The sequence below is a fragment of the Dermacentor albipictus genome, chromosome 9 (assembly GCF_038994185.2).
Source record: "Dermacentor albipictus isolate Rhodes 1998 colony chromosome 9, USDA_Dalb.pri_finalv2, whole genome shotgun sequence".
NCBI classification, from domain to species: domain Eukaryota; kingdom Metazoa; phylum Arthropoda; class Arachnida; order Ixodida; family Ixodidae; genus Dermacentor; species Dermacentor albipictus.
The window spans coordinates 62,872,605-62,897,059 of NC_091829.1; the positions used below are offsets into that span (position 1 = coordinate 62,872,605).

General features: G+C 44.3%; 2 protein-coding genes across 3 annotated transcripts in view; one reads left to right on the forward strand and one right to left on the reverse strand.

Moving 5' to 3' along the window:
• Window positions 1-24,455, forward strand: part of LOC135919805 (zinc finger protein 625-like) — a 134,690-nt gene that overhangs the window by 14,708 nt on the left and 95,527 nt on the right. The gene's annotated exons all lie outside the window — the stretch shown is intronic.
• The window catches only part of LOC139049783 (gastrula zinc finger protein xFG20-1-like), a 73,159-nt gene that overhangs the window by 3,399 nt on the left and 45,305 nt on the right, over window positions 1-24,455 (reverse strand). Inside the window, exons 14-21 of the mRNA XM_070525587.1 lie at window positions 23,424-23,577; window positions 22,157-22,230; window positions 12,275-12,410; window positions 9,760-9,833; window positions 6,704-6,804; window positions 5,788-5,864; window positions 2,556-2,638; window positions 1,310-1,457 (exon numbers count right to left, since the gene is read on the reverse strand). Of these exons, the coding sequence (XP_070381688.1) occupies window positions 1,310-1,457; window positions 2,556-2,638; window positions 5,788-5,864; window positions 6,704-6,804; window positions 9,760-9,833; window positions 12,275-12,410; window positions 22,157-22,230; window positions 23,424-23,577 (847 nt within the window). The remainder of the gene's footprint in view (window positions 1-1,309; window positions 1,458-2,555; window positions 2,639-5,787; window positions 5,865-6,703; window positions 6,805-9,759; window positions 9,834-12,274; window positions 12,411-22,156; window positions 22,231-23,423; window positions 23,578-24,455) is intronic.

Consider the following 24,455-nt stretch of genomic DNA (forward strand, 5'->3'; position numbering starts at 1 on the left):
ATCTACGTTGATGTAGTACAAATAACCTGTATTTCTCTCTTCTGTTCATAATGGATAGTATTTTTCTCGTTAAGTTAATGAAGTTTGCAAACGTTGAGTCAAGTCATTGTTGGTACGACATCCTTTGTACAGTGTGGAAAAGAGCGTAGAGCAGAGATGCCCGCGCCCAGTGTTTGCTTTCCATCTTGTCTGTTGCTCTTTTGAAATCTGTGCTAAGCACTACATGAACATTGTTAGCTATTGTTCTGCTAATGTACTGTTTATCCTATCGTGCTAACTTGTAGATCTTTTCAAATCATGCCAGCTTGGCTGGTATCGAGACCGGAGGATGTAATAAACAAATTAGAGATACGTAAATAAAGAAATAAAGAATTTTTTTTATTAATTATAACAAAATAATGATTTATTCAAGCAAATAATAAATAAATAAATAGATAAATTAAATATAGAGCAGGTGATTAACAAGCCACGACAGAGGCAGTATTATTTTCAGAGAACACGTGTAGGTCTAAGAACATATTTCGCGATTGTCTTCCGCGCACATTTAAGGAAATTGTTTCATTTGATTGAAATATTTTATTTACGGCAATCATAAATCATAATCTTCATTTGCTTTTGTTTTTCGAGTGAAAATTTTGAAATCGCAAAGTGAAAAACAGAACACAAACTAGAAATTAACAATTTTTCCTTTCCTAAAAGTTAACTTCACCGATGTTATATTTGCTGCATATCCTAGAGAAACCTGAGGCGACAATTTTTTTTTTTTTTGCAACCTTTTGTAGATGCGTGAAATTGTTCAACCGTGTGCAGTGATTTCAAAGGTGTCTCCTCATGAAAGACCCCATTTGAGAGTGGTGTGTTATACGCATATTTTGTGCAGTTTACATGTGCTATTTCTTCCATTTGATAGAACCGTTACATTGCTTTTATTTTCGCGTTAAGAAGTTGTAATTCTTATGCTTCCGTGTCTCACTTTATTCCATAGTATATGACGTGAATAAACAATGCAATTTTTCCAACTATAGTAATAGAACGTTTTTTTTTTAAATGCCGCAAACTTACCCAATGTTCGTGGGCAAGAAGACTGATTTATTCTTGCCCATGTACCTAGGTAGTACATCCTGACCTAAAGACTCCTGTTTACTCCAGCGCCATACTGCGTGAACAACAGCTGATATTTGGCATTTGAATAGTCAGAACTTCATCGCAAAATTTTGTCAGTGTAAGCATAACTGAACCATAGGCAGAATGCCCTGTTGTCTCAGTGAGTTGCTCTATCGAAAGGAGTTCTTTCGAATCTTTGGCTCACCTAGTTTCATTTCCCGACATGCCCGATGCTTCCTGCATGCCCGCGTGGGTTGTGCTTGCCACTGAATCATCGCTCCCACCACCGCTGCTGCTGCTGTAGACCGGTACTGTGAAACCGGCGCTTCCGCTTCCAGTACTGTTTGCATGCCCTGAAATCAGAGGCGTAAATTCCTCACGGTGCCACAAGTCACGAGAATGGACCATTCCGTGATATGAACGCGCAGAATAAACAGCGAAGCACTTTTGTCCTGATAAGTGATCCTGAAAGTAAGCAACAAAAGCCAGAAAACACAACCTAGTGTGAACGAAGAAGATGAACTAGTGTTTCGAAACTTATTCATTGTTGATTTCTTGGTGCTTTCTGCATTAACGGGCACTTGGTTGATGTTGCAATGCTTGATTTTCATTTACGTGCTTCTTTTCGCGCACTGATAATGGAATGGCTTTGTAATAAGCCGCACTGCGTGAGACGTGTATGCTGCATCACATACAACCAAATATGACATGCATGCACGGGCCAATCACTACATCCTAGTATGCTGCTATTAAAGATGTTCATGGTGGCGAGTCCGCAAGGTTATGTCCTATTAAATTTTACTCGTATTGGCTAGTCATTCTCAAAGAGTTCTAACCTAATGCGAAAGCTTTTCTGTAGATAATTTTCTCGGTATAAGGCAGAGGTGAAATGAGAGCATGGTTTATTTTTCAAATCGCTCGAATAATGATCGGTTTAAGAAAAATAAGTTAAATCCGAGAAGCAGTGAAACTTTCACCAAAGAGGAAGCTCATATGCGCCTGGACAAGAAAAAGAGTCGGGCAGGAACTCCTCTGGGAGTTACCCAAGTATGCGTAAGCATTGCAACACTTGCTTACATACACGCAGTCCGGTGTCATTTATCATTGTTCTGGAACTTGATCCAGCGAGTAGAAACGACAATTCTGTGACGGGAACTGTTGCGAATGGTGGCACAAGGAGCATATATTCCTTACGCAAAGTACTGCAGGTGTCGACACCAGATGTACTGATGACCTTCCGATTATTATAATCTTTATCGCTCTTTATCGCCTTATGTATCCACGTCGAAGCGTTATGAGTGGTGACGAAACATACATGGCCGGAGGAACCACCGTGCAGATCCTGCATTGAAAGCGATCTGCGATGCCGACAAAGAGTGGCGACTGCTGATAGCTTCGCGCGCTGTGTTCTCACCGCTTACTGATCGTTTAGGAGACACAAGGACCCATACCTTGAAAGTGATCAGCGAACATTGATGAGTGCGGCGTGCGCTGAGAGCTCCACGACTTCTGTGGCGTGATCGCTTCGTTAGCGCTGAAACGAGAGACAGCACGAAAGGCAATTTGGGATGGACTGACGGAGGGACGGACTGACGTTTTTTCTCGATGGGTAAGCATGGAAATGCTTGTGGAATAAAAAGTGTTCGTTTATGTGAATTGCTCTGAACAGAAGAATTTTTTTACGACACACCTTTAATTACGAGTTCATCAGATCGAATATAGGCCATGGCGGGCGCATTTCGATAGCGGCGCCATGTAAAAGCACTTGTGTACTTAGAATTAGGTGCACGTTAACGAACCTCAAGAGGTTTAAATTTACGGAGCCGCTTCACCCGAATTTATCCACAAGATTAATAGGTACTGCAGAGGTGCTCAGCGGAAATTAGAGAGAGAAACGCGTATGAAAACGTGATTTGCGCAAGCTGTTGGGCTTATACAGTCTCATGTAGTGTGTATTTATGTTTCTATTAGGAGGTTTATGTAAAACGACGAAGTCGTTTGTACTCGGGCAATAAAACGTTAAAATTTGTTCAACCCGTGCCAATTATGAAATGCAATGACGAAATTACTCAGGAGTGTGTGCAGTTTCAAAGGGCCTGAACACCTCAGCTTTCGAGAGCCAAGAAGTCGAGAAACCGACACGCGACGCGTGCGCCCTACGTTTCAAAGATCTGTATGGGTTTTCAGCTATAAAAGTAGCTACGCGATGGCGGTTGATACTCTAGAAAAAAACGGTCTAATGCTGAGAGCCCCAGGCTGCTGTGCTCCAGGCAGAGGTGCGATGTCAAAAATTCAACGCATTCACAAATCCTACCTACCTACCCACATACCTACATTTGACAATGTGCTTATAGTCGGGCACAAGAAAAGAATACAAGGTTATATTTACGTTGTCCAACTCAAACAAAAATTACACTAACTCGTCATCCAATTAGCTTCGCTTCTTTTCGTGACGTGAAACGGTGCTGCAAGTTGAAAACAACTCTTGCTACATTGTTATCTGTGCCATTGTTGGTACATCAATTCCTGGTCGTTCAGTTAAATTTGATCAGTGATCCTGATATCAGCGCTCAGCCAAAGGTAATAGTTTACCCTTTAGCAGCGAGCTTTTGTACTTCGATAAGCTTTACATATTTGTTTGCAGCACAGATAAACTAAGCTGTGAGCGCTATCCATGTTGTTTGGTTCTATTTGAGAGGTCATCTGCAGACGCACTACGTTTTCATTGTTTTAGTTTGCACTGTATTCTCAAGTTGTAACGAACTATGGGAGTAGGCCAAGAATGCTTGGAAATATATGATGACTAGAGGAAAGAAATATATAAATCAAATGAATAACGAAGACATGCACGAAAGTCAATACCTCAACGACATCTTATTTCTACACTAGGAACGGGACACCTTTCTCAACAAAGATTGGTACTTTGAGAGACGCAATGTTTCGGTACCACACGGACGAACCTTCTCCGACTCTGCCTTGAATTCACACAGAAATTTACAAGCCACGAAGGTACACAATAGTGAAGTGGAACGCAACTGCAGATTTAAAGCGGAGAATTATGGCGAATCTCAGTGACGATTCTTGAAAAAAAAAGGTTCCTTTTTTATCGCCACACGATGATGTGAAGCTGATGAAGTGCATGCCAGCGTTAGAATTTATGACGCTTTGCCACAGAATGTGTAATAGAGGCGACGAAATGAAGCACATAGAAAACCTACATTCCAGCCGAATATTAACTGTGCCACTTTAAGCGACAAAGATTAGCGAGATAATTTCAGACCTGATAATTCAGACATGTGCTCAAAATACTAGCGATGGTTTCATGCCGAGGAATTCATACGTCTTGAGTAAAAATTGGAGCACCGTGAGGAAGACGACGACAGCAACAAGAAACACGCACAACAGGACAGCACTCGCCATATTGTGTGTGTTTTCGATTGTTGCCCCCATCTTCGCGCTGCTTCAAGGTTCTCAAGATGAACCAACTCGTCCGAATCAAGTTGTTCGGGTACATTGTTCCACATGGTCAGACTTGCTAAAAGGTCCATTGATAATTTTCAACATTTTATTTATTTCTACAGGCACATTTCCTCTCTCTTCCGGTGAAATATAATGCTGGAGGCCTATGCCTTCCTGCGCCTCTTCTCGGACAAAATTTATTACTCGTAACATACAGAAAGAAACTGAGATACCAAAGTGCCGGCAAAATATAATAGGATTTATTCACTTGAATCAGGCCAATGAGGATGCGAAGAGTTTTTGGTTTAGTTGGAGATCTCTGACTCAGTAACAGCGGCACCAAACAGATGAGGAGAAATGGTATGCCTGACAAGAAAAGTGCATCTCCTGTCACGCGTAGTCTTTATGCGTGTATCTTCTTTGTTCCATTCAATTATTGCGGCTATTCTCGAGCATATCTTACGTGCAGTCTAAAGTATGGAGAAGCGCAGTCTCCCTGAATTCATGAAATAATACACTCCAAGAGCCCCCCAAAGAGCATCACTACTAATGGCACTAATTATTAAGAGCCCTAGTGCTGAATATATTCTTTCCGACGCCGACACGACACCTTGAACAGCACAGTGGGACTACTTGATTGACAGTTCTGACTAACGCCTCTCGTCATTCTGCCGCTCTTACCTCACCCACCTACTTAGACAAAAATATTTTTCTACACGGGTAAATGAGCGTCAGAACTTTCTAACGTATAATCTTCCAACCATCATCGCGACTTGTGCAGAAGCGTGCTTTCGTGAGTAGCTGTATTGACGCATCAATTAGGCTGTCTATTGATGAAGCTGACGTAGTACCCACTTGCCTTCAGCCGGGTGGCACACCGTGTTCAATTGGCCATAATATAATACATTTTAGAGCGTTTTGTAACACAAGTTGTTTGCAGTTGGGTGCATCGTAGATGATCGTTGCATTGTCTTAATTGCTGAATTAAGGTTGTGGTTTTGACAGTAGATTTTCGGAATGTTTCCTTAAATGTACATGACTTATTTGGAAAACGCTTTGGCCACCTCGTCAAACATCGTTGCGAGTAGCAGCCATTGTGGTGCTTTAAAGAATTCTAGAACAGGGGACAAACATTCACGTGAACACTAAGGCCCGAGGTGGTTAACATTGGTAGAAGAAATAATGTCGCTGAAGCACACATTTCATCATGGGGACGCAACTCACGAGGGCAAGTCCCTTTGTGGAAAAGTTTCCATCCGGAATGCTTCAGGCACACAGGCATGTTGCTCGTAGGCATTATACTGCGAGCAATGAAATCAAAATGAGAAACGTCTTGTGCAAAAATAGACGTAGTTTGCTGCGAAAATTGAGGCTATAACATCTCAGCTATGATATTAGAACAACTAATGAATGTAAGGCTCCTAGAATTATAGACAATGTATATTCCAATAATGACTCGCTTATTAACTACACGCTTGAAGTATACCCCTGGAAGGATTTCTAAGAGATATATTCCAATATAATGCATTTCAAAGCATTTTGTAACACTAATTGTTTACAGTTGGGTGCATCGTAGAGGATCGTTGCATTGTCTTTATTGCTTAATTAAGGTTCCAGATATGACAGTACAGTTTCTGAATGTTTCCTTAAAGGTACATGACTTCATTGGAAAGCGCTTTGGCCACCTCGACACGCTCAGTCGTTGCCAGTAGCAGCAATTGTACGTGCTCGCTGCGCTTTCCGCACTTCCAAGTGCTTATATTCCTCTGACAATAGAGGCAGACAATGGAGGCAAACAAAGCGTAATCAACGAATCAACAACAACGTCTGAATCATCAGACAAGTGCTTCAATCATTCCCATACTTGATCAATAATTGCAGCGTGCGAGTACTCTCTAGTATATTGCAGTAAACTTTATGCTTTTTCCTCTGTCTGTATCGAGTCACTGTGTTGCAACCATGAGTAAACGCCAGTTCCGCCTGCCAAATGCTCAAAGACATCAGAGCTGCCCCTCCTCTTGAACATTTGGAGGGTCCAGGCATAGTTGCACCACGGTAAGCATTCCCTGCAGTGTACTAGTTGTTTTGCAATGAAACCATTCTTATTGTGAGCTTACCTCGCGTCGTATTGTTAACTTACTGATGCTTCCATGCCAGCGCAGCTTGTGCTGGGCAGTGTGTGATCGATGCTGCTGGTGCATTCCAGGTGCAAGCAAGTAGTGCTACGGCTGCACGAGACATCTGTGTGGCATGAAAGTACATAACAGGTGCTTATTCCCAGCTGTTAAAGGCCAGTTAATAAGAATGGAACGTTTCATTTTTTATGGTCGTGGCAAGAAGCTTTTAGTGCTCGCGGAACCCTATTTCAGTGCTAGCGTACGCGGTGCTTTTTTTTTATGAAACTTTCTTGAATGCATGCAAGAACTTTGAGACGATGAGAGACAGAGCTGAGCACTCTAAAGATTGTGTGATGTTGGCTTCTTTGGAAGGCTATTATGCTCCACTTCAAACTGCGGACAGAACGTTGTGTTCCAAGCTAAAATGAACAAGTTGCTTTCTTGAGCGCGCAACACTTGACAATATATTTCCTGCATCATCCAGTAGTAGGCGCATTAGATGCTTCAAGAAGTTCCCACTTTTTGTTTATCTATCACGAGCATGAGACATAGTCCGTGTGGATGAGGACAAAGAAAAAGTGATGTGATACGTTTCAGACAAGATACTATACACTCTTCTTCAATGCTTGCCGAGAAATTGTTGACCTGCTATGATACATGCAGGATCCATTATGAAAGTAATGCGCGTAATAATATCATGACGCGTCTATCCATGGCAGTGCTGCAAAAGCGAAGGGGAAATGGGGTGAGGATACCGCCCTGCCAACGAACATTTTCGGTATATGGGATATAGTCCGAGGATCTGCAAACGCGCGACGTCTACACAAAGCTTGTGCCGAAGGTGTAGTTGGAAGATCAGACAGAACTTCGAGTTTTGAGCTGTCAAGAATTGTTTGATTGGATTCAAAATTAGCCGGATTTTCTTAACTCTGTCGTAGCTGGAGACAAATAATGAATGTTCCAGTACGACCCAGAATAAAAAGCCAGAGCAGCGCGTTGCACAAAAAATCATCCCCCTGCCCCAAGAAAGCGCGTAGGAGCAAGCCTCACATCGAAACAATGCTCATTGTCTTCTTTGACGCCCGAGGAATCGTCCATTTCGAGTTTGTACCGCAGGTAAAAACTAAACTCAGCCTTTCACCTGGAGGTGCTGAAGATATTGAAGCACCCCGTCGCGCGCGGGAGGCTGACATCAAATACACGAGCAAGCTCCACCATGACAATGTCCCCAGCCACACGTCCTTCATCGTTACCAACTTCCTGGCCCGGAGCAGCACCCCCGTAGTTCCCGTGCCCTTACACTCCCGACATTGGTATGTGCGCCATATGTTTTTTTTGTTTCCCCAACTGAAGTGAGCGCTGAAGGGAAAGCATTGGGAGACCATGGAAAACATAGAAAAGCATGTTGCAGCGTTCCTGAGAAACATTGCCATCGAGGACTTTCAGGGTGCCTTCAAGGAGTGGCGGACACGTCTCTGCAAGTGTATTGATGCAGGGGGAAATCTTTTGAATAACTTTACCCATTTGTATAGGTCCGGTTAATAAATCCATTTTTCCCAAGAAATGCGCATTACTTTCGTAATGGACCCTGTAGATTCGTCAGCCAACGACGTAGTCGCATTTCATAAAGGGGTTGTCCGAATCCTACTTGAGCACTGCTCTACGTGAAGTTGTTAAGGAAACACAGACGTGAAGCAATGCATGCTTGGGAGCCAACCACGGAAAGCGAAAAATGCTGATTCTCCTTGAATCTAGAGTAGATGCAAATATGGATTGGGTATCAGAAAAGAAGCATCGTCGAATTAATTATGACGCTCACTCACAACCATCCGCGCCTAAAAGATCGAAACCTAATTGTCAGGTTTGCGTTATTGTTTCGCACTTTTAATAGTTGAGTCTTCGGAGATTTAACAACGAAAGCCTGAGTTATAGGGGCTTCTTGCGTGCCATTTGTTTGCGGGCTGCCATTCTCAAATTTTCGGCGAACAACATTTTAAAGAATTTAAGACAAGGTATGCGCATCTTTAGTGATAGAATGGTGCGGTAATATAACCTGCATTTACCGCATGCAATATAGCAACGCGTTAAATAAACAGGTAACTTTATGGTAAAATACATGTCTTTGCCCCAATTTAAACACAGAAATAAGACACATGGAAAGCAGGACGGATGGCATGTGCTTGAAACTATGCGTCTATGTCTATCTGTGTGTCTTACTTTTGTGTGTTTTAACTTAGGGCAAAAAACGCGTCGTTTAGCAAGCGCCAACGAGGCCAACAAACAGTTTTGTTGGAACACAAAGGTACTCATATGTATACGAAAATTTACGCTCACGGCCAGCTCCGCCGACGCCGACAGCGGATTTTCTGCGACGCTTGGCCCTTAAGGTTGTCGCGTTAATGTTTGAGACTATAATCTAGCACTGCTAAGGAGTACCAGGTAAAAACACGCGAAGCGCAGTTGAAGTCATCGTGCAGTGAAAGACTTCAATCAACAATAACCAGCCCCCCCCCCCAAAAAAAAAACAAAAAAAACGTTGCTTCAAAGGGCAAACCTGTTGGAGCCTTGGGGCTGTTTTTTTAGGGACGTCGACACGATAGCAAACTGGGAATGCCTTCTACGCACCTGTGACTAACACCCCTCGCATAGCCAGAAAATGTCTACTGGCGCGTGTGGCATTGTGCCTCTCTTTGCACCATCCTCTACCTGACCGCACATATTCAGGGTGGCAATGTGGGCTTGTTGGTGCTGCATCTTCAAGGGGTGTACGGTAGCGCGATTAGAACAAGGGACAAAAGAAGACACACAGGGACACACACAGCACTCTGTGTTTCCCTGTGTGTCGTCTTCTGGCGCGTATTGGTTTCGTACCCCTCCTAATTCTACGTCAGGGATTGCTCACGGATAATCCGCGAACTGTCCTCAGCAGGAGCACAGGACTGTTCTGCTCGCAAGTAGCGTTATCACCACCGCGATTAACCGTCAGATCATCTCAGCCGTGAGTCGAAATTGATGAGACAGCAGCTACATTTCTTGTATATGAAACTGTGCAAAACGTAGAGCCCAAATTCACACGTACCGTAGACTGTAGTTGTGCCACTAGCCTGGTAGTGTTGCGTACTCCATGGCTCAGCGCCGGTGGCGTCAGGAATTCTAAAATGCAAGAAAGATATGCACATGAAGACGGCGGCCTGCGGTGGTAAACAAAGGCGGCTGAACATTGTAGCTGAGGCCAACGTTTCGACAAGTGGGTGAAACTCATTAGGATTTGTCCGCTTTCAAAGAAAGACGTTTGCTTGCAGAATCTTTCAGGTGCTTTGACATATTGCTCAGAGTAGACACACGCGCACCCAGTGTATGTATAACTTACTGCCTGTTGCTCTTTTCAAATATCTGCGCTAATCACCAGGTGAACTTATTTCGCTGTTGTGTGGGTAATGTGCTATTATTTGTACACGTATGTTTATTGTTGTTCACATTGCTAATGCAATATTATGGTGCGCCGCATGTGGTTTATATTGTAGGTCTTGTCCCGTCATTCCATCTTGTCGGTATTTAGACTGGATTATGTCCTTAATAAGAACATTATGGGAAAATTATTAAAATATAAATAAAATGAATAAATAAATGCAATGAATAGTATGTTGGGAAAGTGAAGAACTGGCCACAACAACAGTAGTGGCGTCTTAAGAGAACCCGCCAAGGCTAAGGAAGTAAGCTCCTTATGTTCCGCATGAATTCAGTGGAAATTTATTGCATTTGATTAACACAGGTAAATTCTAATAATTGTATGAGTCAAAATATTGTTTTGGTTTTCAGCTTGAAAAAAATGTGAAAACACCAATCCTAAAATATACGCGTAAAATAATCATTTATATGAGGATTTCCAGAGTATCTACCCATAAAATAGTTTATTTTAGTATGCTGTATAATGTATCAATATTGGGCACGTTAGATGTGACATTAGGCGCAGTTTAGAAAATCATGACATTTTTTTAAAGCTCAATTATTTGTAATTTTCATGCTAGTGCTTAGGTTTTTCTTAAAAAATCGTAAATGGAATTCCTTTAATTTCAATATTATGCGATAAAAAAAAACGCCACAAGGTTTAGGAATGTTGTTGCGGTGATTGCAGAGTAAGATGGCTTCTCTCGCATTTATGACCTAGGTAGCAGATCCCCGGATAAAGCTTCCTGTTAAAGCCTCGCTAATCGGTATATCACGCCAGGCAGCGTGATTCACAGCAGCCGCCGCAGTCGTCACTTCAGTGTCGAAATCCCATTGTCATCATGCAGTCGCACCACCCTCGTTAATGTATCGACGTCATTTTTTTGTTCGTTATTAGGCCGCAGTTATGCTGTCGCCATCGTGTCGGCATTATGCCGTCGTTGTCATGCCATCGCTGTCATTGTGTCGTCGTCACACAGACGCTTTCATGCATTCGTTGTCATACGGTATAGTCATGTCGCCTTGGCGGTGCGGCCATCGTCATTATCGCTTTTTCATGAGGTTGTTTTACCGTCATGGTCATGTCGTCCTTGTTATACCATGATCATGACTTAAGAATGCGGATGTCATTCTCGCCATGTCGTCGGCCCCTCCCCCCCATTGTACGACTTTACCATTACATCAATATCATTCCTTAAAATTAAAATTAAGTTATGAGGTTTTACTTGCCAAAACCACGATCTGATTCTAAGGTACGCCATAGTGGGGGACTCCTGAAATTTTGACCACCTGGGGCTCTTTAACGTGCACTTGAATCTGACTACACGGGATTTTTTGCATTTCGCCCCCATCGAAATGGGGCCGCCGTGGCCGGGATTCGATCCGACAACCTCATACTATCATTCCTTTTTATTCCATCATCATCGCGTTAGCGTCATGCAGTCGTCATGCCTCCAAACTGATAGGTTACCTTGGTAAGCGAAAGTCATAAAGCGAGACAATACTTGAGCCTGTGGGGTGTAATGGAAATCATCGAAAGCCTAACATTTATCGCTGCACTCTGAAATGAACTTCACTGCAGCAATATGGCCTGTCACTGCATTGCTCGATAGCGTTAGACACCCGCCGAGGTTGCTCAGTGGCTATGGTGTCAGGCTGCAGACCACAAGGTCGCGGGTCCAATCCCGGCGACTGCCGCCGCATTTAGATGGGGGTGATATGCGAAAACACCCGCGTCGTTAGATTTAAGTGCACGTTGAAGAACCCCTGATGATCGAGATTTCAGGAGTCCTCCATCACGTCCTGCCTCATAATCATAAAGAAGTTTCGGCACGAAGAACCCCATCATTGAATTTAATTATGTGTTTAGACGGACGCCTTTCTGTTTTCTATCTTTGGAAACGAATATGGCGTAGTACGTACGCATTTGACAAACTTACAAGAGCGCTGAGCACGACAAGCATGTTAGCACCACATCCACCATGCCATGTGTTTTGAATAACGGCTGAGTTCGTGCGCGTTTCACATATCAGAGCTCTTTTCCGTAGCGAAAGTGCCACAGTGGAGGCATAGTTGTACCACGGGGAGCATTACGCACCGTCTGTGATTTGCTTTGTGCAAACAAATTTTTCCAAACGTTGGCTCACCTAGCGACGTTTTTCGGAATGGCCGATGCCTCCTCAATTCCAGCGCGGCTTGCACTGGGCTGTGCGTGATTGACGCTGCTGCTGGACACCATATGTAGGGAACTGGTCATTCCTCTTTCAGAGACATGCGTATGGCCTGAGAGAATAACAGAGGTGTTAGCTCGTCTCTGTTCAAGGGTCATTCAACGAGCGTGAACATGTCGTGCTGAAATAAAAACGCGGAGATTTAGTATAGGTTTAGTGATAGGGTAACCTGATTTGAGTGCTTCCGTATGCGGTGCTCTTTCTGGAATTATGCCTTCAATACATATGACGAAAGAGACGTGCGTGACGGAATTTATGCACTGCTGAATTTCCCCCAAAATTTCTGCTGTATTTAGTACAGCAGAATAGAACATGACAGTGTTCCATGCCGAAGATGAGAGTATGCATTTTTAAGGCGATAGCACTGCGGGCTTCGTGTAGCAGATAATTTGGTGTCTGTGGCTGGCGCCGGCGTTGACCGTGTTGTGAGCAAAACTCCTGCCAAGTCAGGCATACCGCACGCAGGCCTTCCGTGTAGCGCGAATGCGTTACTGAACTAAATGAATTTAAGTAAAATGCGTCAGAAGCATAGTAAAGTACGACTTACACGCAACCAACAGATATGATAGCACCAGATTGTAATTTGAATGCACGAGAAAACATTCTTTTACGCGGAAACCCAAGCACAAAGCAATTTTCCTGCGTTTCTACCACTCTTGTACCACGGGAGGTGGCGTACCCACCACCGAGAATCCACGGCCCACGTAATAAGCGGGGTTTCTTCCAGAAAGCTCGCTTTCGTGCATCGCTTTGACAGCCAGCGTTTTCCAGTAAACATTACGGTTACATAACCTGCAGTTACTGAGACGCGTTACAAGCAGCCAGGGATATTTGAATGGTATCGAGTTTCACTCTTTAAGGCGAAACTAAAGCGTCCTTGAAATTTTGTTATGTCTGTAATCTGAGTCAAATCTTGCCTCTACATTTGCCGTAATAAGCATATTTCAGGCTTTACTAAGGTGGCGACAGAAAATATGCAAAATTCCGTAAGCTAGCTTTTGCTCAAACCTAAGTTGTCTTAACCGTAAAGGCCGCCTTCTCGTTATAGTAAAGCTCCTTAGTAGCGCAGAAAACTAAAGTTTAGCTCTCGAGATTCTGTCCAAATATATGGGAAGTTCGCGGTAACCATCGCACTAAATTTGTCGAGGTCTGTTGCACTTAAAAGAATCAGTTCAATTGTGGTGACTGGACCAAACGAAATTTTTGTTTGGGCTGTGAGTTCCTTTATAAACATTTTTTCAATATGGAACAATTTCTAAAATGAACAATATGAAGCTTTTAAATCTAGTATTATCGGAAACAGCCCATTGGACTGTTTTTTTACTCTTTTTATTTTTTTCCCCTTGAGGAAAAAGTTTGAAATCACGTGATGTTTGTACCACTCCTGCCTGGGCTTCCAAATGGAAGCCGGCAGTATTCTTAAATAAATAAAAATAAATAAATAAATATTAGGGCAATATAAAGGATAACATAGCTTTGGATACATCTAATATTACCTCTACAGTGGTCAAAACGATATAGTTTGCTGCGCTCTGAAATATGATATTATGTTTTGAGTAGGACTTTTCCAAACGCTCGTAAACAGTTAAAATGTTTGGAAGGTAATAATTCATGCACCAATATTGGCCGCCTCAGGCGCTCTAGCACATGCACTTTTACAGAGCTGTGATATCTGTTTCTCGATTTCGAGGGGGGGGGGGGATTGAAGAGCAACAAAGTTGTCAACTATGTCCTTGTGACTTGTGTCGTCCAAGTATGGCCATAGCGCTGTATGACTTTTGCGCACCAACTGCCCCAACCAGCTGTCCTGGTAATTCGAATTGGGGCTGCTCACACGGAAACCGACATGGTGACGCTTATAAAGTGTGTCTTCTTGTGCAGTAACTGCAATGATATCGTGGCCTATGTAACAGTTCTTTCCGTTTGTCCTTGACCTTTCTTGTTTCCGTGTTTTCATCGCGCTAAGTCACTACTTGAATTACCGTTGAGGCTTGTTAAGGGTCTTCGCGAGTGGCATCTATGGTCGAAGGCCATGCCGTACATACCCGTGACGTCACTGGCATCGTTCTGGTTGTTCAACGCGTTCCGCAGGTCTTCGAAGGAGTCGTCACAAGTCCTAGAATAGCATATGTATTTGTATCGGACTCTTCGCTTCCAGGTAAGTCGGGAAATATGTGATGAAGCTTTTGTAAAAGCAAAATTTGGAACAAGCTAACTGCTATTTTCTTAATGAACGGGATACATGTAATGTTTCATTTTACCCAAATGTTGACTTGCTGGCTGGCACAAAGGAAACGCTGTGTAATTCGTGTAGTGGGAAACGCCTCTTTGACTTGTATGAACAGGCAAGTCAAGTTTAGTTTAGTGTAGAACTTGAGCTTTTGTTCACCTACTGCGTTTCTGATTAGTGCTTTGTAGTTGGGTATAGGTGTTCGGTTTTCGAATTGTCGTGGCGTCAACTCGTGGAGGAGAATCGCAATGATAATTTCCGAATAGGCACATGGAAATTTTTTTATCTAATCGTTTTTAACATAGGGTGAGGCTCAAAAGAAGAAGCTGCCTGAACTCCTTGTCTGCTTTATTCAAAGCAGCGCTGTAATAAAAGGAGATGCGCCTTCCGCGTCAGATTGGATTCGAAATCGCCGTGCTGGTATTGGGATTTTCACGGCACTTTAAATGAATGACCAATCGTGGATCTGTGCCTCGAGGAATCTATCTTATAAATAATTAAAATTACGAGCAACATGGCTTCCCCAGAGTAATACAGAACCGACAGTAGCCTCTTATGGAAGACTCAGTTTGAACACATGAGGATAAAAGGACGCAGTAAGTTGAAGTAAAGCATATGTGACAAAATGTGTTCTTTCCAGTTTGCTTCACGTGTGACCCGTGCAGCTGCCTTTCTGAAAAATTAAGTTGAGTTACAGGGTACGAACAAGGCGCAATTGCAGACATAAGCCTCAGAAAGAAAACGTGAATAAAGGTACGTGCATGTACAGTTGCAAAGCACAAATCATTCTAACATGCGACTTCTTTACCGTGGCAGAAAAAAAAAGTTGTCGAAGGTTTACTCTTTAAAACCTGCTTTAGAACTTAAATATACTTATAACTTTTGCTTCAGCTAACGAAGCAAGGCATCACCAAGGTGACAGCCGCAGGATGATAAGCGGCACGTGTGCACGGTTCTGGATTGTTTTAGGTTAGGTATTAGACAAACTCTCCTATAGCGGGCGCATCGGTCGGCCGTCACAGTCACGCATCATGAGATGGCAATTCAGGAATCGCCCGACGTTTATGCGCAAGCGCGAGCAAAAGCGGGTGCGAAAGGGAATATATGAGGGCTTTCTGACTTTGCCAGGGTAGTGCGAAGGAGTAATTTCTTTGCCCGTTTTGTATGCATTTGTCCCGGTAGTGTTGGCATTGCGGAATGAGGTCGCGGGCTGGACCTGCCCATGCACTAGCTTGTTTATGCTCCGACACTAGCTGCCGGTGCGGTAAATCAGGTGAAGCAGTGGGCACTGACGGGCCATGTGGTGATCGCTGTTTCTAAAGATATATCGCACGTACGCGAATCCCAGAATCTCAAGATACGTCGGTTGCGCCTGGTTTGCTTCGGTTTCGCTGGCTCCGCGGCTCCCGGCTCCGATATTTGCACATATGTTTCTTAAATACGTTTATTTAGCTCAAAGAGGACCATTAGAAAAATATGCTTTTGTACGGTCATGGCGAGCAGCATTCGAAAAGCCCGACACGAACGAAATGGTGCTTCACCGCCTGGGTTTCTATAGCGGGCACGTAGACCAGTGAGTGTTTTTGCATTTCACCATCCGCGATGATAGGTCGTTGTTCCAGGAACATCAGGGGTGACCTCGAACTCGGCAGGCCAATGCCGTAGCCACTGTGCCACCGGAAGGGGTGCGCGACGCGGTGACCAAACACGAGCGACGAACATGTTCCATAGAAGCATTTGCTGCCCGCAGTGACATAACTTTGGGCCTTAGATAAACAGCCGCAACTATGCTTCCCGTGGAGATATTTTGGCATCACCCGTGCATCGACGCGCTAAAAAAGCTACGAATGTCGCCAGTGGACCCAGGCTGAAGTTGTCTGTCAGAAGCCCGCTTTGAAGTAAGAACAAATCTATAGCTATCAACGCCTGCGTTCTGGGAAATACCTACGGCAACAACATTCATCGAGAATTTATACAAGTGGCAAGACTCACGTAGTGCTACAGTCGGGAGTGCCCAAAGCGCCCTCGAAGAATTCCTGGATTGTGTTCGGATTTACTTCTTCGCGAAAGGTAAACGCAGGAGGCGTGTTTCCACTGTTACTTTCTTCAGCCATGGCTGTTTGGGTGCCTCTGGAGCATTAGCGTCTGTTTCTTGAAAGAAGCAGGCGGAATCATAGCGCATGCGCAGTCAGTGTCGGTGAGCAAAGGGAACAAACGAAACGATAGGTGCCTTGGGAACTAGAATGTAGCCATAGAGCTCAAGTGAAAAAAAGACTATAGAGTGGCGCCACTATCTCGACGCTAAAATGCTAAGCTTTTAACGGTAGAAGAGGCCTTCTAATAACTCGCGCTGTCTTGCCACCAAATGATCAAAACCGTGTAACCCCTCTCCCAGTTAAAAACCGTTGAAATGACTTTTTTAAGCGGAAAGGCCTTCATGGGTCATGAGTCGAATATTTGACCGTGCGGCGTTATTGCATCAAAATTCAAGTGCATGCGCCAGTATTTCTTTACCAATAAAAAAGTAAAGATTTCGAGCACCTTTTTTCGCGTTGAACGGATGCCTTCCTAAATAAGCAGTGTGGCCACAAAAGTGTGTGCGTGCGGTTTCTCCGGTTTCGTTCATGCCTGGCGAGCAACGTACACGTACGTGTCTTACGACGTTTTCAGGATTATCAGTACATCTGCGTGAACTGGAAATGCATCTGTCGTTGAAAGTTAGCGCTGTCTCTTTGCCTAATTTGCCATTCCGAGTCCCTCTCATTCTGTGCTAAGAGAATATATAGAAGCCCCTGTAGCTACCTTCGTCGAATTTAGTGCTAGAAATCATTCAGGCGACCAGCACGTGTCTCCCAGTGGTCTTCATAGACTTGCCACGGCCGTTCTAGCAGGCCTTTAACCACGCAGAAACAGTGGCGATGCATAGGTGACCGAAAAAGAGCACAAGACAAAAACGAGTTAAGCGAAAGCAGGTAATAGAAAGTGACAGCGCATCATTGGAATGACAATGTCAAAGTAATTTAATGAATTTCTTGTGAGCGCGCAGACTTTCGCCCTCATCCTCTTTAGAGTAGGCTACAGGGACGTTAATCTTTTACTTTTTCTTCCCTAAGTGAAGTGCTATGGCTTCCAGGGGAAAATTTGTCCACGTTAAGGAATTCTGGACTATTATATATGTAGTGGAGACAGTTTCATTTCCAGAACTCTATCTCGTTAAGCGGACGCAGTTTGTCACCGATCTGCGAAGGGCCGCTTCTGCGGTCGAGGGTAGGGAAGTCATGCTTTCTCGATGTTGGTATTGATGAGCACTTCTTCCACCCTTCTTGCGTGGACAGAGGGCGTGTTTTTTTTTCGTCTGTTGATTCTGTGAACACGTGGTCACTATCGACAGCTTGAGTGCATTTTTTTTGTTTGTGGAAATATTGGAATTTGCTTCGTGCTCGGGTATAGCCGTGAAGCCTACGTGGCTTTCATTGGTGTTCTATCGCTTCTACGGGATGCCTCACACGTGGATGCACCGATTCTTTGATCAGGCATGTCATAAGATGCGAATGGAGAACAGATGCCAGGTCCGGGACCCTGCGGCCAATTTGGAGTTCTTTCCAGGGATGGCGTCCCTGTCGTAAACTTATTTCACACTCGCTACATGGAACGGGGATCTTCTAAAAAAAAATGCCGTGCTGCCAGCATCGCGAGTCCGAAAAAATTATATTGCACACACTTTAATGAAATATGGAATTTGCAAAATGCTGCAGAAATTCTGACTATTGTTTCGTAATGGGTAGCCGTTCTTTGGCTCTGCTGTTAGTTCGCTTTTGTTTACTTGCTTCTCGTACCTAATGCATGTCTACCTACCGATCGCTTTTCCGATGTCTAAAAATACTTGCTCATTTGCTCAAATGCTGCTCAATTTAGGCAGCATTTTGTGTTCTTTATCATGTGTGTCCTGCATAGACCGCATCATGCTACATAGTGAAACTCTTGGATTGGAACTAGTTCAGGAAGCCACATTTCGGAAATAGCCAATACTTGCTTGGTTACGTGGATGGATACATGTCTGTAGAGGGAGCAAAACGAGATTCGATGTTGGAGGAAGCCAGCGACAACTAACCTTTTGCTTTGGCCGCAGCTGTGTACTGGTTAGCCTCACTGTACGCGGTCTGAAGTCTTACTTTGTTTAAGCATTGCGTTTCAGAAACGAGAATTCCGTCATTGCGCTCATCTTTGTGGGATGAAATGTGAAGACATCCTTCGCATTTGTGAGATACAGGCCTTCCAAGCTGGTTATTCTTTAAGGCGTGACGTAGATAAATTTCAGAGGAGGAAAATATTTTAGGCTGCCAATCATCTACAATTACACTATTACCGCATTTCCCGACCAGCCATTCTATGATTATTCAAACTCCGCACCACAAAGCAGGCTTCTCTGCATGAGCATCCCTAATGCACAAAAGTAAGCTTTCCAGGGGACGCCTATAACGGGTTCCCTTTTTTTTGTCATTTTCCATTGCTTCTTTATCTATTCTAAAGCGACCAATCATGTACATTTACCCAATGTTAAAAGTAGGATGTGCTAACTTCTCCAATGATGCATATATTTTGAGGCAAAATAGTTTTCGTGTTAATTACCGATATTGCTGGGGTACTCAACAGGGAATGCTTACACATTAAAATTGAAGAGTGCGCTTAAGCGAATATGGCAGAGTTTATTGCATCGCCTGTGCTGCTTATACACCAGACGTGTACGATTTATTGCACCTCTTTATCGGTTGAACTAAAAGAGCAGGATGGGTCACTGAAGCACGCTTTCAGCACTTTACGAAAGAAAAATGCACGAAAAATGCAAGTTTCTGCTGCTGTGCACTTCAATGAATGGAGAGACCATCTGGAGGCGATTCGTCGATTGCTTGAACATGAAGTCAATTTCTTAGAGGTGCCCGTAAATTTCGATTGCTTCAAGAGCTACGCAGCTTTCTATGAAAGGGCATTTTTGCTCCTCGTTTAGTCTTTTCCTTCCCCTTTCTTCATTACACTGAGTGTAGGGTAGCGAACCGGAAGCTTGTCTGGTTGACCTGCGTGCCATTCCTATCCTTGCTTTCTCTCTCTCTCTCTCTCTCTAAGAATTTAGGAGCCAGGACTCTTGTACCTTTTACTTCGGGCCATGACTTCTGCCTCTTGAACGACGGCAGCCCAACATTCTTGAGAGGGTCGTCGTACAGAAGCTGGCTATATCTTACTTTGGTCCCGCGGTACCTTATTTCCAGCAGAACTTCTTCCTGGACGAGTTGGTTTAGATCTAATGAATACATTGCTGCGCCAAAATGAACATAAATACTTTGTAGGGAGAGTAAGAAACTATTCGGGACCGCTATCACGACTCTGAGCGCTCAACCTGTCGCTTCTTGCTCTCCCTCCTAAGTTTATTTTCCTTCCGGCGCCGTAATATATTCGTTAGATCTTATTTCGAGCGTAGGTTTCGTGCAGTACGTCGACACGCTGAGAACAGATATAGACGCACCAAGTCGATTCTATACCTGAGGGAGGCCAGGTGGAAGGAGAAGATACATTGCCACATGGAAACACCGGGAAATACCCGGTGTGTCGGAACAATGAAACTAATTACAATGAACAACGAACAATGAAACTAATTCTGTAACTTCTTGGACCCCCACAAAGCACTGTCTCGCGTAAGGCTTAATCGCCGGGGCGTACGTGTTTCTGCTCGGCAACGCAACCACTTTAAACCACAGGCTCTCCAACAAGGCCGTCGAGAAGTCAATGTGGGAGATGAATTTTGTGAGAGAATTGCAGGTGACAGAGTGTCACGAAAGGATCTTTAATGGCACGAAGTTCCCTTCACGCAAACTTCGGCAACGGACGAACCTTTCTACATGGAAGAATAGAAGGCTGCTCTAGCCATTTGCAGGCGTTCCTCTTCGCCCCTGACTAGATATTATAGCGCACGCTGCTGTACGCCTTCTTGAACATGAAGAGCGAGAGGTCCTGCTGTGTCATCCCAACGTTTCTTGGAGTGACGGAAAGAGCCCCCTCGTACTGAAATCATATCTGCTTCTTGCTCTCGCCAGCTTTGTTGGCAAGTTTATTGACAGGATGATCCCCACGCGCCTCGAGTTGTTTTTTGATCATTGCAATGTTTATGCAGACGCGATGAGCGGCTTTTGACGTGGCCTTTCGTGGGTCCACAACGTCATTGATTTTGCGTATTCAACTATAGCATACACCCAAATGCCTCTCCTTAGTGCTATCGTAAGGCGTGACTGGCGCTTATGGTAACGTTTCACGTGAAGCCATTGTTGACGCGCTCGTGTCCGTTCAAATCGGAGGCCACGCTATTCGCTGAATTGGGAGCAACCTGACCCGAATTAGCTTTTTATTTGGATTCACCGAGGATGGTGAAATTACCGGTCACTACACCACGTATTGTTCAACATAGCCCTGATTTGGCTAGCGGAATCCCTGCCATACTCGGTCAGACTATGAATTTATGCAGATGACCTTTGCATCTGGGCTTCAGGAGTGCCTTCTCCGCAGGTTCACGAAAGATTACAAAAGGCTGCAACACTGACTTATGCTTATGTTAAAATACAGCGCCTCGGCATCTTAACAGCAAAATGCGCATTAGTCATCTTAATGCGAAAATGAATGGCCGTATACCCGGTGACTACTAATGGCCAGCCTATCATGCACAAGAGAACCCATCAATGTTTTGAAATCATCGTTGACCGTGACCTCTTCTGGACACCACCATGCAACCAATGTAACCATTTAAAAACAATGGTAGGAAAACACGGAGACCGTCGATGTGTTCCGTGCTTCAACTGTACAAAGCGCTCTTCATGGATTTCTAGCGTTGCAGCACTCCGATGTTGTTAAGGACCCGGAAGACAAATTTCAGAGTGCTTGAGAGCATGCAAGTTCGTTCATTGATTCATTTGTTCGAATGAAGTAACAAAGCATATAAAGGAACATAGGACGAGGAGGAAAGAAGATTGCCTCGGGCTCCTCCGCGTCCACTTTCGGTAATATTTGAGACTATATAGTAGCACTGCTTAGAATTACTAGGTAAGGACAAGAAGCGCAGCACAGTTTAATTCATCATGCAGTTAAACAGTTCAATCAGCAATAAGCAGCCCCTAGAAAAAAAAGTTTCTTCTAATGGCAAAGCTGAAGGAGCCTTGCTGCGGTTTTTTAGTGACGTCGACACGATAGCAAACTGGGAATCCCTGCTCACTTTCTTAATGACTGGCTTACTAGTATTGTCCTCAGCAGGAGTACAGTACCGTACAGGCGCGAGTAGCGTTATCGCCGCAGCGATTCACCCATCAGATCTTCTCAACCGTGAGCCTAAGTTCACGAGGCCACAGTTACATTTCTTGTATTAGAAACTATGCAGAATGTAGAGCACAGATTGACAGGTGCAGAACCGCGCACCCGTGAACCAGCGGTGATGCTCTAGAAATATGTCGTATACGACTGCCGGCAGATTGCTGAGTCACGTGCAAAGTGAGGCGCTGTATACCAGCGGCCGAAAGTCTTCCCACACCTACCGGAGACTGTAGTTGTGCCATAAGCCGCGTAGTACTGCGTACTCCATGGCTCAGCGCCGGTGACGTCAGGAATTCTAAAATGCAAGAAAGATACGCACATGAACAGTGCGTCCTGCGAGGGTAAACAAAGGTAGCTCAAGATTTTAGCGAAAGCCAACGTTTCGACAAAGGGGTGGTACTCAAGAGGACCAGTGCCCTTTTAACGGGAGACGTTTGCTTGCAGAATCCTTAAGGCACACAGGTGCGTTGCTCGGGGGCAGATTCACGCGCGCCCTGTGCATGTATGCTTTACGGTCTCTCGCTCTTTTGAAATATCTGCGCTAAGCTTTAGGTGAACATTGTTTGCTATTGTGTGGGTAATGGGCTATTTCTATACCTATATTTATTGCTATTGTTCACATAGCTAATGGAATTTTATGGTCCTGCTCAACTCTCCTGGTCTACACTGTAAATCATGTCAGCTTTGCCAGCCTCTAGACTGGCTTATGTTCTTGTATGGTTAGAACTTCGTGGGCAAATTAATAACGAGAAAGCGTCAAGGCAAAGGAAAAATGTTCTTTACTACCTTCCGTGTGAAGTCCGGTGAAATATATTGCATTAAATATATAAATTAAATTCCAATAATTGCCTGAATCAACATTTTGGTTTTGGTTTCCAACTTGAAAAAATTCTGAAATCACCAATCCTAAAATAGACACGTAAAATAGCTGGCATTTATGCGAGCATTTCCAATGTATCTGCTCATAAAATAGTTTATTTTTGAGTGCTGCGTATTACATCATTTTTGGGCAGTTTAGATGTGATATTAGGGCAGTTTAAATCATCATTAAATTTTTAAAGCTTATAATTAAGTTGTAATTTTCATACTCGAGTTTCAATTTTCTTAACAAATCGAAAATGAAATTACTTTGATTTTAATATTATGATATTTTGTAATACGACACAAGGTTTACAAATGTTGTTGCGGTGGTTGCGGAGCAAGACGATTGATTTTCTCGCATTTACGCCCTAGGGAGCAGATCCCCAGATAAAGCCTCCTGTTAAAGCCAGCACCATACTGTGAAAAGAAGAGCTGATAATTGGAGCGTCAGGCATCAGAACTTCAATCCATCGCACAAGTTCGTCGATTCAAGCATAACTGTGCCATATAGGCATTCCATTACGCGTAAATTAATTAATTTTGAAATAATTATATAAGTTTATTTAGTTAACTGACGTCTAAATTAGTTACTCTATTGAAAGGAATTCCTACAGAAGTTTAGCTCACCTAGCATCATTTCCCATAATGCCCGATGCTTCCTCCGTGCCCGCATGGCCTGTACTGGCCACTGCATACTGGCCACCCCCGCTGCTGCTGTAGACTGGATGTGTGAAACTGGTGCTTCCGGTTTCTCTGTTGTGTGCATACCCTGAAATCGGAGCTGTTGGATCCACACAGTCACATTCCCTGCTAGAAACGCGAGGGGACCAATAAGTTTTTGCAGGAGTATTGATGCTAATAAATCCTAACAGCAGTGCTTCCGTCTGCAATGCTTCTCTAAATGCAAGCAACAAAAGCTGGAAGGCCCAACGTGGCACTACGAAAAAGTCAAGTATGCGCATTTAGAGTTATTGTTTTTTAGAGCGCAGCTCTTTGGCGTCCGTTCCTGGGTTTCGCGTCGGCGTTGTCGGCGTTGTCGTCGGCCTCGTAACCAGCTCGCCGACGAATCTGCTGCTCCGCCGCCGCGCATGCGCGCTGTCGGCTCTCCGGGCGAGGGAGGATGATGGAAGGGAGGAGGAGAGACTGTGGAGGAGGGCTGGCTACACAAATGGCTCTTTGGCGTCCGTTCCTGGGTTTCGCGTCGTCGTCGGCGTTGGCGAGCTGGTTACGAGGCCGACGACGACGAATCTGCTCCGCCGCCGCGCATGCGCGCTGTCGGCTCTCCGGGAGAGGGAGGATGATGGAAGGGAGGAGGAGGGCTGGCTACGCAAATGGCTCTTTGGCGTCCGTTCCTGGGTTTCGCGTCGTCGTAGGCGTTATCGTCGGCCTCGTAACCAGCTCCGCCCCCCTTTCATCCCCCCAGCGCTAGCAGCGACCGACTGATACCGCTTTCGTGAGTCCGCTACCGCACTCACGAAGGACGTCGTGCACTTCCTGCAACTCGCATTAATCGTCCATCGATCCACACCGATGTTAGTAGTGGGGGACTTTAATGTTGACACAAAGACAAACAGCAATTTCCTAACACTTATGCGGGAGAACATCCCGTTCCTCTCCCACGTAACGCGTCCCACGGCTGTGACAACCTCGCGAGGCACT